The following is a 15658-nucleotide window of genomic DNA, read 5'->3' as shown; positions in this document are numbered from 1 at the left end:
AGTACAATACGGATGCAATACTGCTTAGCGCTGTGATGAGAGGTTCAGCAGTGTCAATTACAGTTGAATTAGTAATCAAATGAATCCCTTCCGCCTGCACAATGACCATATCACTCCATTCTCTGCTCAGTCACGTGCCTAAGAGCCTCTTAAACCCCTCATCATATTACTGACCCTGACTCCCTCCTCCCTGTAAAAACTACTTGCCATCCACATGCCCTTTGAACTTAACTTCTCTCACCATTCAAAAAAAAAACAGAGGGATAAATAACACACACAAAAAATGCCGGTGAACGCAGCAGGCCAGGCAGCATCTCTAGGAAGAGGTACAGTCGACGTTTGGGGCCGAGACGTTTTGGGCCGAGACCCTTCGTCAGGACTGTTCTGTTAATTAAGCTTCACAATCCACTATAATGATTTCTGCCAAGATAAGGAGTCGTCTGCCCAGCCTAGGAATGTTCTGCCAGCCAAACACGAGGAAATCTGCAGATGCTGGAATTTCAAACAACACACATAAAAAATGCTGGTGAACGCAGCAGGCCAGGCAGCATCTATAGGAAGAGACCTGACAAAACGTCAACTGTACTTCTTCCTATAGATGCTGCCTGGCCTGCTGCGTTCACCAGCATTTTTTATGTGTGTTGCTTGAAATTCCAGCATCTGCAGATTTGCTTGTATTTAGGGACAAATAAAATGGATTAGAAAGGGCCAGTTGGGCACTGTGGACAAATTTGGCTGAAGGACCTGTTTCCAGGCTGTGTAACTATGAGTCCAATTTAGAATTTGCAGATTAGGCAGTTACTAGAGTAGGTTACTTAGTCAGCACAACATTGTGGGCTGAAGGGCCTGTAATGTGCTGTAGATTTCTATGTTTCATTGAATATTATTATTGCTATTAATAATTATTAATAAAGGCAGCGCGGTTGTGTAGCAGTTGGCGTAATGATTTACAGTGGCAACTATAAGATCGGTGTTCAATTCCCGCCACTGTCTGTAACAATGTTCTCTATGTGACCACGTGTGTTTCCTCTGGGTGCTCCAGTTCCCTCCCTCTTTCCACAGACGTAACAGTGAGGGTCAGCGAGTTGTGGGCGTGCTCTGTTGGTGCCAGAAGCATGGAGACACTAGCGGGCTGCCCCCAAAACATCCTCTGAATGTGGTGGTTGTCAACACAAAACAACGTAATTTACTGAATGCTGCGATGTACAATGTGACAAATAGAGCTAATCTTAAAATGGCTCTCACAAACAGAGAGACAGAGAGTGAGAAAGAAAGAGAGATAGAGAGAGGAGAAGGAGAGAGACAGAGAGAGAGGAGAACGAAAGAGAGAGAGACAGAGACAGAGAGAGAGACAGAGAGAGTCAGAGAGAGAAAGAAACAGACAGAGAAAAAGAGAGAGAGAGAGAAAGGAAGGGATAGACAGTCAGACAGAAAGAGGGATGAGAAGCAGAGAGAGATAGAACAAAAGAGAGGAGTAGGAGAAAGACAGAGAGGAGGAGGGAGAGAGAGAGGTGGAAAGAAGGAGAGAGATTGGGCGAGATATAAAAAAGGGAAAAATGAGTTCAGGATCAAACTGTTAAGAAGTAAGCAGCCCAGTGTGATTGGCAGCTTCTTCTTTCCAAGACTTGGTCACTGTCACACCTTGGGACACTACATAAAGTGAGACATTTTATTTCTGTGCATCGTGAGATTATAAGAGTCTTCTGGAGCAGGGGTTCATAACTTGGGGTCCATGGACCCCTCGGTTAATGGTTGGGGTCCATGGCATAAAATGATAATAATAATAATGATAATAATTACTTTATTGATCCCAAGTGGGAAAGTATTCCATTACAGCAGCAACGTTTAAAATACACAGCAATAATAAATATTAATAATAACTAATAATAACGAACAGAATAATATACACAATAATAATTTTCCAATGTGCAATAATGTACCGAATAATAAAACAGAGACTATGGTGTGTGCTCTCCTGTCGCACAGAGATGAACTGTTGTAGATGCTTATTGCATTTTCTATCACGATCTTTGAGACAGCGGAGCTGGATGAGTGTTTGAAAGGGTGTTCCGCTGCTTATTCAGTTGGTCATGGAGAGGGCGTGCCTGACTGTCCATAATGGATAACAGTTTGTTTCGTGACCTTCTCTCCGCCACTGACTCAAAAGAGTCCGGGTTGTAGCCAAAGACGGATCCAGCCTTTCTGTTGAGTTTATTTAGTCTTTTTGCATCACCATCCTAAAGCTGCAAAGAAGACTGCACTCGCTACTGGTAAAAGATCTCCGTCATCCGGCTACATACAGTGAAGATTCTTAGGATCTCAGCTTCCTTAGAAAAAGGTTGGGGACCTCTGTTTTAGAGCTAGGCAATATTTCATACCCTTATTTTTTTTTAAACTAAATTTGCCCCTTTAAATCCCCGAAGTGAACTCGGGTATTTCCGTGAGCCGGGTAGTTCTCTCCGGGTCACTCGGCTGTTTCCGCTAGTCGGGACCGGTCCTTGGCTGGGGCGGATGGAGCACTCGGCTTTTTCCGTGAGCCGGGTGGCACCCGACAGGATGGCGGCGAGTGAAGAGTGGAGGGACTCGGGCCACAGGCAGCCGAACGCCGGCTCGGCTCTTTCCGTGAGCGGGGCGGTTCCCCCGGGTGCTCCCTGCCCACGCCTTCGCTCGGGCCGGAGTTTGCCGAAGCCGCGCTCGGCTGTTTCCGCCGGAGCTCGCCGCGGCTGCGGTGCTGATGAGATTCCGGCAGCGTCTAGCGGAGCACCAGAGACCCAGCGGATTGCAACGGCGGAGCACCGTTTCCTACCCCTTACCTCCCCCGTTACCGACCAAACTTCATCAGCTGCTACATGGAAAAACACCGCAAGGCTTGATAAACAAGAGGAAAAACAATTGCAATATTAACACCGGGCAAATGGCTGAAATCACCAATATCAGACCATCCTTTGGTAAGTGTTGCATTCAATAAAATCAGCCGTATGCAAGATATTTCATCGTTAATCGCAATGATGTTGTAATTACAGGGCAGTTGGGGTAGGGGAAAGGACCCACCTTATAAAAAATACGTTCGAGTTCTGCAAGGTTTGACCTAGTAAAATTAAATTCAATATTTCGTAATATTATTCGAAACGCAAATACAGTGGGGGATTAATGCAGGCTGGGCTATGATCAGCTGTCGCTGGTCTAAATGTGTGGCACAGTATTCTGGATGCATCATACTTGGGTGAAAAAATATTCCCATATTCCTGTGCAATGATTTTTTTTGCAATCTCCAAGTGGCCTTGTCTTGCCTGTATTTGCGTTGCTGGCCTATGAGAATGACGTGATGTCTATTTCAAGGTAGCAAGAATTGCTGCTGCTATTGTTAGCAAACCCAAGTAAGTCTTCACCCCCCCGATACACGCACGCACACACACACAAAGTGTATAATTAAAGTAGTATACTCTCTTGCAAACTCCAGCGTGCATTTTAATCCCCCTGCAATGATAATTCTAAAGTCAGGCCGGTCTAAAACAAAAGTTACCGTGCAGCGACAATCCTGAGAATGGAATGCAGTTTTTGCAAAGACACAGCCCAGTCCCCGAGTTAAGAGAGAGTAAATTCAAATGGACTTTTTTTTTTGAAGTTATCATCAGATCCTTTTTGGGGGGTGGGCGGAGATTTAACGAGTGCGCTTGCCGGTTAGATCATTTGCGTTGGATGTGTTGGGCTGTACTGAAGAATTCGTCACATCATAAGTAATTGTCTATAAGGCCTGTCCTCGGCCCTCCTCCGTCCCTCTCTCCCTCCACCCCTCCCCATCCCCTGCCAGCTTTTGCCGGCCGGCTCAGTGCGTGGCGGTCTGGCTCCCGAGTCAAGCCGTTGTGGATTTAGGGACCATATCGGAGGCTGGTCCTAAAGATGAAATCTAGGCCGACCCTCCGGTTCAGTGCTGAGGGAGAGCTGTACTCTTGCGGAGGTGGGGGGAGGAGGTTTCTATAGCCCTCCCCGTCTCTGTGATTTCCCCCTCCATCCCTGTCTCTGTGATTCCCCCTTCACACCCCCTTCATCTCCTGACCCAACCCTCTCCTGTTCCTCCATCCCTTCCTCTGTAATTCCCCTCCGGCTCCTACACCCCTTCCTGTCTCTGTGAACCCCCGCCCCCCCACCCGTAGACACCTCTCCATCTCTCTAACTCCCTCTGGCTCCTATCTCTGTAACCCCCACTGGCCCTACACCCCTGCCCACCTCTGTGATTCCCAGTCTCTTTAACCCCTTCCCTCTCCCTCCAGCCTCTATTCCCAGTCTCTTTAACCCTTTCCCTCCTCTCCAGCCTCTATTCCCAGCCTCTTTAACCCCCTCTGGCCTCTACACCCCTGTCAATACTCCTCATAATGTTTTCTCTGCTTCAGCCCTGAACAGTCTCCTAGGCTACAAGCCCAGCATGAAATTTCCCCTCCCCTTCCCTCTTCAATTCCCCACTCTGGCACCCCTCACCCCCCCCCCATTACCTGCCCATCACCTCCCACTAGTGCTACTCCTCATTCCCTTTCTCCCACTTCCTGTCCTGTTGGATGCCCGCTTCTCCAGCCCTTTACCTCCCAGTTTCTCACTGCATCCGTCCCCACCCCACCCACATTTGAGCTTGTTCCCCCCCCCCCGTCCCCACCTTCTCGTTCCCTTTCCACTCCTGAACCTGGGCTCAGGTAGAGACCGAGAGGGCCAGAACTTCAGGCCACGTTCTGATGCTGTCTTCCGAAAACTGGTCGGTTGAAAGTCTGACCTACAACGGACGGTGGTGGTGGGGTGTTATCTGTGTGGAGCATCCATGGGTCTTGAGTTCCATAGAACCTGTGGAATTCCATCTCGCCCCTGTATGGCTGGTGAAGAGATAAGTTGGTGGATGTTGTGTGCAGGGTGTCCCATCATCTCCTGACTTGTACCTGTAAATTGTGATGGCATTCTGAGAATAACTCACCAGAGGATCTCCAGCCTGTCTTCTGCTCTGACATAGAACATCACAGTACAGGCCCTGTAGTCCATAAAGTTCTGACCTTTCAACCTGCTGTAAGATCAATCTAACTCAACCCCCCCCCCCGCTCCATTTATCATCCATGTGCTTATCTAAGAATCTCTTAAACGAACCTAATGTATCTGTCTGTACCACCACCCCGCGCAACGGGTTCCACACACCCACCACTCTCTGCGTTAAAAGAACTCTACCTCAGACATTCTGCCCCCCCCCCACCTCGTATGCCCGTACGCTGGTTCAAACACCTGAAAGTTACGCCCCTTCATACTAACCACTTCTGCCCTGGGGAAAATCTCTGGATGTCCACTCGATCTCTGCCTCTTAGCATCTTGGGCACCTCGGTATAGCCACTCTCATCCTCCTTCGCCCTGGCCCGCTCCTCACTGTGGGTGCCTGGCCCAGTGACAGTGGCGAACACATCAGGGTAGCAACGTCCTCAGAAATCTCTTCTGCACTCTCTCCAGGAGCTCCTGTGTCCTGTGAAACTCAACAGGGAGGGAGGGAGAGAAGGAGAGAGAGAGGGGGTAGGGGAGAGAGAGGAGGGGAGAGGGGGAGGGAAAGAGGGGGTGAAGAGAGGAGGGAGAGAGAGGAAGAGAGGGGGGAGAAGGGGAGGAGAGAGAGAAGAGAGGGGAGGAGAGAGAGAAGAGAGGGGAGGAGAGAGAGAAGAGAGGGGAGGGGAGAAAGATTGGAGGGGGAGGGAGAGAGGGGAGAGGAAGAGAGGGGGGAGAGAGGGGGAGGGGGAGAAGGAGGGGAGAGGAGGGGGGGAGGGGGAGGAGGGGGAGGGGAGAGGGGGAGGGGAGAGGGGAAGAGGAGGAGGGGAGAGGGAGGGGAGAGGAGGAGGGGAGAGGGAGGGGAAGGGGAGGAGGGAGAGGGAGGGAAGGGGAGGAGGGGAGAGGGAGGGGAAGGGGAGGAGGGGAGAGGGAGGGGAAGAGGAGGAGGGGAGAGGGAGGGGAAGAGGAGGAGGGGAGGGGGAGAGGGAGGGGGAAGAGGAGGAGGGGGAGAGGGAGGGAAGAGGAGGAGGGGAGAGGGAGGCGGGGAAAGGGGAGAGAGATGGGAGGGGGAGGGGGAGAGGAGGGGGAGAGGGGAGGAGGAGGAGGGGGAGAGGGAGGAGGAGGAGGGAGAGGGGGGGAGGAGGAGGGGGAGGGGGAGGGGAGGGGAGAGAGATGGGAGGAGGAGGGGGAGGGGGAGAGGGAGGGGGGCGGGGAGGAGAAGGAGGGGGAGAGGGAGAGGAGGAGGGGGAGGGGAGAGAGGAAGAGAGGGGACAGGGAGAGAGATGGGAGGGGGAGAGAAGGGGAGGGGGAATGGGGATAGAGTAAGGGAAAAGAGAGGGGGGATAAGGAGAGGGGGAGGGAGAGAGATAGATTGGAGGGGAGAGGGAGGGGGATCGGGGATAGAGGAGGGGAAGAGAGGTGGGGGGAGGCTTAGTGGGCCCATGCCTGGAGCACTGCCATGCTTCTAATGCCAACACAGCATGTGCACAATTCACCAAGCCGCAAGTCTTTGGACTGTGGGAGAAAATTGGACCCCCGGGAGGAAATCCACACAGCCACGGGGTGAACGCACAAACTCTGTACAGACAATGCAGGGAATCTTACAGCTGGGGTTGTAACGTGTTGTGGTAACCGTGCCCTGAATAACAAAACTGTCACCTCCCAGCTCTTTGTGCATTCAGCTCCCTTCACCATGAACAATACCACGTTGTTAGCATTCTGAATCAGTGTACTCCAGCCCAGTACCAGCTCTCCCAGAACCACGTACGTCCCACTGTCCAACAACTTCTCATCCTTTAGACAAATGCTTCCTTTCTCTTGCCGAATTCGACAATTCACTCCCCCCCCCCTCCCCCTCACCATCCTGCCCGTCCATATCCCTCTGCAGCCTTCTTTATTTCAGTACAGATAGGCTAAACGCAAGCAGGCTTTTTCCACTGAGGTTGGTGAGGGTGAAAGGTGAAATGTTTAAGGGGAACATGAGGGGCAACTTATTCACTCAGAGGGCAGTGAGAGTGGAGAATGAGCGGCCAGCGCAAGTGGTGGATCCAGGCTCGATTTCAACAGTTAAGCGAAATTTGGGTCGGTATATGCATGGGAGAGGTACGGAGGTTGATGGGACGAGGAAGGTTAACGGTTCAACCTGGATTAGATGGGCTGAAGGGCCTGTTTCCATGCCACAGTGTTCTATGACTCTTGAGTCAGATTTATTTGGTTACATGAAATTTGTTGTTTTGTGGCAGTAGAACAGTACAGGCCCTTCAGCCCACAATGTTGTGCTAACCCTTTAACCTGCTCCCCCATAACCCTCCATTTTAATTTCAACCAGATGCCTACGTAAGATTGTCTCCTAAACACCTCTAATGTACTTGTGTCTAATTCCACCCCAGCAGTGCCGTCAACGCACCCACCAAAGTTCTAAAGTTCAAAGTAAATTTATTATCAAACTACATATATGTCACCATATACAACCCTGAGATTCATTTTCTTGCAGGCCTACTCAATAAATCCAATAACCATAAATAGAATCAGTGAAAGACTGCACCAACAGGGAATAATAATGCAAAAGACAACTGATAATGCAAAAGACAACAAACTGCAAATACAAAAATAGGGGAAAAAAGGGAATAATAAATACTAAATAAATATCAAGGATATGAGATGAAGCGTCCTTGAAAGTGGGGCTGTAGGTTGTGGGAACAGTTCAGTGATGGGGCAAGTGAAGTTGGGTGCAGTTATCCCCTCTGAGTTAAGAGTCTGATGGTTGAGGGGTAATAACCCTTCCTAAACCTGGTGGTGTGGGTCCTGAGGCTCCTGTACCTTCTTCCTGATGGTAGCAGTGAGAAGAGAGCATAGCCTGGGTGGTGGGGGTGGTGGTGAGGGGGAATACCTGATGACAGAGGCTGCTTTCCTGCGACAATGCTCGAGTAACTGTGCTCAGTGGTGGGGAGGGCTTTACTCATATCCACTCCTTTTTGTAAGATTTTTCATACAAGAACATTGGTGTTTTCTTACCAGTCTGTGATGCGGACAGTCAATATACTCTGCACCACACATCTATAAAAGTTTGCCAAAGTTTTAGGTGTCATGCCAAATCTTCGCAAACTTCTCAGGAAGTAGAGGTGCTGCTGCGCTTTCTTAGTAATTACATTTACGTGCTGGGACCCAGGAAAGGTCCTCTGAAAGAGTAACACTGCGTTGTTGACCCTCTCCACCTCTGATCTCCTGATGAGAATGTCAGATGACCACTGGTTTCCTCCTCCTGAAGTGAATAATCACTCCTTGGTCTTGCTGACATCGAGTAAGAGGCACCACTCAGCCAGATTTTCAATCTCCCTCCTATTTCCTGATTCTTCACCACCCTCTGAAAATCACCTTTCATTTAACCACTTTCTGAGTAAAAATCCCACCTCAAGCATCCCCCTATACTCTCCTCCAGTCACCTTAAAATTATCCCCTTTGTATTAGCCATTGCCACTCTGGTGGGGAGGGTGGAGAGCTGATGCTGTCCACTCGATCTTTGCTTCTTATCATCTTATACACCTCTAGCAGATCACCTCTCATCCTCTTTCCAACAAGTAAGACCCTAGCTCACTCAGCCTTTCCTCATGAGACATGCTCTCTACTGCAGGAAGCATCCTGGTAAATCACCTCTGCACCCTCTCTAAGGCTTCCTCATCTTTCCTATAATGAGGCAACCAGAATGAAACACGATATCCAAGTGTATGCTAACCAGAATTTTGTAGAGCTGCAACGTTATCTCGCAGCTCTTGAACTGGATGCCCGACTAATGAAAGCCAACAGATCATAGGCTTTCTTAACCGTCCTATCAAATTCCTGGCAACTCTGAGGGATCCATGGACACGGACCCTGCACTCTACCTTCAAGTTCAACCCCCCAGAGTGAATCACTTCACACTTTTTTTTTTGGGATTGAACACTATCTGCCAGCTCCGCATCCTGTCCATGTCCTGTGACAGTCTGTAAATTACGCAGACCAGTGCAGCTCTGGACAGGCCATTTGGCCCGTGATGTTGTGCCAATTTACACCAAATGTCCTCCCCCTGTCTATTATCCATATCTCTCCATTCTCTTCACGTTCTTGTGCCTCTTAAATCTGCCCGCTTCCATTACTACCCCGACGACTGATTCTGTGAACTTACTATTGTCTCTGTACAAAAAAATACTTTAAATTCCCCCATCCTTAAAAGCAGGCTTTCTGGTGTTTAAGTTATCCTGTCTACCATTTCTATGCCTCTCTTAATTTTATTAATCTCTGTCACACCTCCCAAAATAAACGGGGCAAAGTACAGGGAATAACAAGCTAGTGTTCATGGGTTCAATGTCCATTCAGAAATCAAGTGGCAGAGGGGAAGAAGCTGCTCTTGAATCATTGGGTGTGAGTCTCGAGGCTCCTGTACCTCCTCCCTGATGGTACAGGAAGTCCCACTCTGTATCTCACTCCAGGAGTGTGTGTGATGGGGCAGTGTAGAGGGAGCTTCACTCTGTGTCTGGCCCTGGGAGTGTGTGATGGGGCAGTGTAGAGGGAGCTTCACTCTGTGTCTGGCCCTGGGAGTGTGTGATGGGGCAGTGTAGAGGGAGTTTCACTCTGTGTCTGACCCCGGGAGTGTGTGATGGGGCAGTGCAGAGGGAACTGCACTCTGTGTCTGACCCCGGGAGTGCGTGATGGGACGGTGTAGAGGGAGTTTCACTCTGTGTCTGACCCCGGGAGTGTGTGATGGGACGGTGTGGAGGGAGCTTCACTCTGTGTCTGACCCCGGGAGTGTGTGATGGGACGGTGTAGAGGGAGCTTCACTCTGTGTCTGGCCCCGGGAGTGTGTGATGGGACGGTGTAGAGGGAGCTTTAATTTGTGTCATTCAGTCCCAGGGATGCAGGGAGCGGTGTGTGCACATGTTTCGGAGAGGACAGTCTGTCACTGTGGGAGACGTGTGAACAAGCGGCAGTGACAGTTTGGCAGATCTACCAGATGCCTGGCTTAGGGCTGGTGTCCAGCAGACTCTCACTGTCACTTAAGCTGACCGGAGCCAAGCTTCCCCTTGGCTGACCTTGAGGAGGTCAGCCACTTACCGTGGCACTCTCAGCGAGCGATGCACTTGCACCCTCTGTGTTGCTGTTGTCACATGCACCAAGGCCCAGTGCAAAGCTTGTCTTGCATGCTGTTCACACAGATCAAATCATTACACAGTGCACTGAGCTGGAACAGAATAAAGTCTAACAGCTCCAGAGAAAGCATGAGTAAGAAATAAAGTCCACGAGCATAATGAGGTAGATTGTGATGTCAGTAGTCCATCTTATCGCACAAGAGTCTGATAATTGTCATAGTCATACTTTATTAATCCCGGGGGAAATTGGTTAAATTGGTTAATGGAGGGGTGGGCACTGTCCTTGAGTTGGTGGTATGTGCTTTCAGGCTTTTGTACCTTCTGCCTGGTGGGAGGGGAGACGAGGGGTGGGTGGGGGGGGCTTTGATTACACTGGTTGCTTTACCGGGGCAGTGAGAAGTGTAGACGGAGTCCGCGGAGGGGAGGCAGGTTTTGTGATGTGCTGAGCTGCATCCACAAAACTCTGCCGTTGCCATCTGGAGGCGATGTTTTAGAAACATAGAAAATAGGTACAGGAGTAGGCCATTCGGCCCTTCGAGCCTGCACTACCATTCAGTACGATCATGGCTGATCATCCAACTCAGAACCCTGTACCTGCCTTCTCTCCATACCCCCTGATCCCTTTAGCCACAAGGGCCATATCTAACTCCCTCTTAAATATAGCCAATGAACTGGCCTCAACTGTTTCCTGTGGCAGAGAATTCCACAGATTCACCACTCTCTGTGTGAAGAAGTTTTTCCTCATCTCGGTCCTAAAAGGCTTCTCCTTTATCCTCAAACTGTGACCCCTCGTTCTGGACTTCCCCAACATCGGGAACAATCTTCCTGCATCTAGCCTGTCCAATCCCTTTAGAATTTTATACGTTTCAATAAGATCCCTCCTCAATCTTCTAAATTCCAATGAGTATAAGCCTAGTCAATCCAGTCTTTCATCATATGAAAGTCCGGCCATCCCAGGAATCAATCTGGTGAACCTTCTTTGTACTCCCTCCATGGCAAGGATGTCTTTCCTCAGATTAGGGGACCAAAACTGCACACAATACTCCATAAAAATTGGTATTGGTCAATGGGGACATGCTGAATTTCTGAGAAAGTATTGTCAGTGAGTGACATTTAAACGCCCAAAGCCCAACACCCTACAATGGACAAAACCTCGCCACTCGCCAGATCATAGACACAGGAGATTCTGCAGATGCTGGAAATCCAGAGCAACGCACACAAAATGCTGGAGGAACTCAGCAGGTCAGCCAGCATCTATGGAGATGAATTAACGAGCCAAGATTTCAGTCTGAGACCCTTCATCAGGACTCATGAAGTCAATAGTAATCCAATTCCGATAGAGCTTCTCAAACCCACTTCTGGCTGCCCGTTCCAGACGTCCACCACACTCTGTGTGGGGGAGAAAAAAAGCACGTCCACTTCTCATCTCCTTTGAACTGAACTTGAATGCAAGGCCTCCACTGCCAAACATTTGAATGCTGGGGAAAAGGAATCAGATCGGATTTCATTTCCAGAGATGCTGCCTGACCTGCTGAGTTCCTCCAGCATTTTGAGTGTGTGTGTTTTGCCTTGGGTTTCCAGCATCTGCAGATTTCCATGTGTTTGAGATCAGGTTTATTTTTGCTGACATACCAAGTGAAATTTTTATTTGTATTGATCTCTTGAGATACAGTGAGCCGTGCAATGCAACTGTCCTCGAGTTAACCCTAGGACAATTTACAATGACCAATTAACCCACCAACTCCTGTGTCTTTGGAAACCCACACGGTGACGGGGAGAACATACAAACTCCTTACAGGTGACGAGAATTGAACCCAGGTCACTGGAACTGTAAGCCGTTGTGCCACTTCCCAACCTTGTCGATTTGCCGCAGCAGTTACAATAAGTTTTTAAAAATAAATAAATAACGCACAAGAGGAATAGTGAGGTAGTGCTCATAGGGTCAGAGATCTGATGACGACGGGGAAGAAGTTGTTCTTATGCTAGGTATCTTTATCCATGCCTCTCAATCTCAGGAGCTTGTTCTGCCATCTCCTTTGAGTACGTGTATCTGCGCGTGTAACATGAACATACAACAGTGCCAACCTTTAAGATCAATCTATTTCTTAAATGTCCCTAACGTATCTGCCTCGACCATCGTCCAAGACAGCATCTTCCACACACCCACCACTCGTATGTCTACTGTACCTCTGACATCCTCCCTAGTGTTTCCTCCAACCATCTTAAAATTATGCCCTCTCATTTCACCCCTGGGGAAAAAGTCTCTGGCTGTCCACTCTTTATCATCTCGTACACCTCTTATTCTTCTTCACTCCAGAAAGAAAAGCCTGAGCTCACACAGCCTATCATCACAAGGCGTGCCCTCTAGACCGGGCAGTATTCTAGTGAATCTCCTCTGCACCCTCTCTAAAGCTTCCTATAATGAGGTGACCAGAACTGAACACAATATTCCAAGTGTGATCAAACCAGGGTTTTATAGAGCTGCAACTTTACCTTACGGCTCTTGAACTCAATGTCCTGACTAGTGAAGGCTTTCTTCACCATCCTATCAATTTGCACAGCAGCTTTGAGGGATCTAATGACATGGACCCAGGAGCTCTCCACTCATCCACCCTGTTAAGAGTCCATTCACCCTATACTCTGCCTCATGTTTGAGTTTCCAAAGTGAATCACTTCACTGTTCTCCATCAGCCATTTCTCAGCCCAGCCCTGCATCCTCTCAATGTCCCATTGCAAGCTACAACAACCCTCCACACTATCCACAACTCCACCAATCTTTGTGTCATCTGCAAACTTAATAACCCAGCCTTCCACTTCCTCAGCCAGGTCATTTATAACAGTCACAATGATCAGGGGCCCCTGAATGGTATCTTGCAGAACTCTATTAATTACTGACCTCTGGGTAGAATATGCTCCATTTATAAAATATAGGAACTGAATGAGGCCATTCAACCCATTGAGTCTGCTCCACCATTCCATCATGGCTGATTTCTTATCCCTCCCGACACCATTTTCCAACCTTCTCTCCATAACCTTTGACATCCAAACTAATCAAGAACCTATCAACTTGCACTTTAAATATACCCAGTGGCCTGGCCTTCCCAGCCGATCATGGCAGTGAATTCCACAGATTCATTATGCTCTGACTGAAGAAATTCCACTTCATCTCTGTTCTAAATGGACATCCATCTATTCTGAGCCTGTTCCCTCTGATCCCCCACTCCCCCCACTATTAGAACTCTAACTGGCCCTTTCAAAATTCGTAAGGTTTTCATGGTGTCTTTATCCATGCCTTAATTCTTCTAAGCTCCCCTCATTCTCCCCTCATTCTTCTAAGCTCAGAGCCACTAAACATTCCTGAGACATTAACCCTTTCATTACTGGGAATATTCTCATGAACCTCCTGGACCATCACCAATTCCAGCAACGCCCCTTTCTGGATAAGTGGCCCAAAACTACCCAGAATACTCCAAAATCATTCTAACCAATGCATCAGCTGCCACAAACACCCTGTGCCTTCTGTGGGCAAACCAGTTCTGAACCCACACAACCAGGTTTCCATGCCTTCTGACTTTTCAATGAGCCTACCGTGGGGAACCTTATCGAACGCCTTACTAAGATCAATGTACACTCAGTGTCTTCTGCTGCTGTAGCCCATCCACTTCACGGTTCATGTTGAGATGCTGTTCCGCACACCCCTGTTATAGAGGAAAGGAAATTGCCTTTTAAACTCACGAGAGAGCGTAGGCCATCAACTTTTTTTGCTGTTGATGTTTCTGTAGCAGGCAATTTCTTTTTTACGGGGTCGAGTCGCTAGCTCGATGCTCAACCCAGCACGGATGGAAAGTGTGCCTGGGGGGGCCGGCTGGATTCGAACTCGGGAGCCTTCGCTCCGAAGTCCGGCGCCGATGCCACTACGCCACCGGCCGGCCCACCCCTGTTATAAGGCGTGGTTATTTGAGTTACTGTTGCCTGCATGCTAGCTTGAACCAGTCTGGCCATTCTCCTCTCACCTCTGACCTCATTAGTAAGGAGTTTTCATCCACAGAACAGCCACTCACCCAGATATTTCTGTTTCTTGCACCATTCTCTGTAAACTCTAGAGAGTGTTGCTGTGAAAATCCAACAGTTCCTGAGATACTCAAACCACCCCATCTGGCGCCAACAATCATTCCATGGTCAAAGTCACTTAGATTATATTTCTTGCCCATTCTGATGTCTGCTCTGAACAACTGAAGCTCTTGACCATGTCTGCGTGCTTCTGTGCATTGAGCTGCTGATTAGATATTTGCAGTAACGAGGTATACAGGCGTACCTAATAAAATGGCGACTGAGCAACTTCCACTGCTTTGCCTTAATCAGTTTGCTTTGACTTTGACCTGGCTCTGTCCTCTCTGTTTCAGATGTCTCGCCCATCGTGGCTGGGTTCATCGGGGCCACAGTACTGGTGGTGTCAGTCTCACTGACGGTCTTCGTGTGGACCTGCTGCCAGAGGCGCCTGGCCGGCAACACCAAGAACCCCCCCTACAAGTTCGTCCACATGCTGAAGGGCATCAGCATCTACCCAGAGACGCTGAGCAGCCGCAAGAAGCTGGGACGCCCGCGGCGGGAGAAGGATGGTGCCGGAGGAGGGGGACGGGAGGCGGGGGGTGACGGCTTCCCTCTGGAGTCCACCCACTGCTCCGCCCCCTTCGTCGAGGGGCTGCCCTTGACATCAGGTTACCAGGAAATCCCGGATGAGGAAGCCTCTCCCAAGGACAGCGCCAGCTCCTTGGATAGCAAGACGCCCTCGCCCTCCTCGCCAGAGACGGAGGTCAGCCTGGGCAACCTGAGCATCACAGTGGACTACAACTTCCCGAAGAAGGCCCTGGTGGTGATGATCCAGGGGGCCCATGGCCTGCCAGTGATGGACGAGACCACACTGACCTCTGACCCCTACATCAAGATGACCATACTGCCGGAGAAGAAGCACCGCGTCAAGACGCGGGTGATGAGGAAGACCCTGGACCCAGTGTTCGACGAGACCTTCACTTTCTACGGCATCCCCTACAGCCAGCTTCAAGAACTGCTCCTCCACTTCCTGGTCCTCAGCTTCGACCGGTTCTCCCGGGACGACGTGATCGGAGAGGTGACGGTGCCACTGGCCGGGATTGACCCCGGCAGCGGGAGGGTGCAGCTGTCGCGGGAGATCTTACCCAGAAGCATACAGGTGAGGCTGGCATCGTACGTGGAGTATCGGGCTGGGGCTGGGGCTGCCCTGCTGTAAGGGAAGCCTTGAAGCTGGGAAGAGCTCGGAGAAAATTTCCACCAATTTAAAGGGATGAGGCTGTGTATAAACCTATCCGGTTTTCAGAATTCTTGAGGGATTGGGTTATGGAGAGAGGCTGAGCAGTTTGGGACTTTTTTCCAGCACAGTGTAGATTGAGGGATGGAGGTGTTATGCAGGTGCATAAAATAGTGAGATTTTGGAAGAGACAAGCATTGAAACATGCTCGACAGTAAAATGCATCATTTGCATCAATGACAAATGCATA

At 49.6% G+C, this 15658-nt stretch overlaps 1 protein-coding gene across 2 annotated transcripts in view; it reads left to right on the top strand.

Annotated features, from left to right (window-relative positions):
- Nucleotides 1-2730: 2730 nt before the first annotated feature.
- The window catches only part of syt11a (synaptotagmin XIa), a 27875-nt gene continuing 14947 nt past the window's right edge, over nucleotides 2731-15658 (top strand). For both annotated transcript variants that reach the window (XM_072282336.1, XM_072282325.1), the window contains exons 1-2: nucleotides 2731-2948; nucleotides 14528-15333. In XM_072282336.1, coding sequence (XP_072138437.1) covers nucleotides 2735-2948; nucleotides 14528-15333 — 1020 coding nt within the window. In that variant the 5' untranslated portion in view covers nucleotides 2731-2734. The remainder of the gene's footprint in view (nucleotides 2949-14527; nucleotides 15334-15658) is intronic.

The sequence above is a fragment of the Mobula birostris genome, chromosome 2 (genome assembly GCF_030028105.1).
Source record: "Mobula birostris isolate sMobBir1 chromosome 2, sMobBir1.hap1, whole genome shotgun sequence".
In the NCBI taxonomy this organism is placed as follows: Eukaryota; Metazoa; Chordata; class Chondrichthyes; order Myliobatiformes; family Myliobatidae; genus Mobula; species Mobula birostris.
This window is presented reverse-complemented; position numbering and strand designations above follow the sequence as displayed.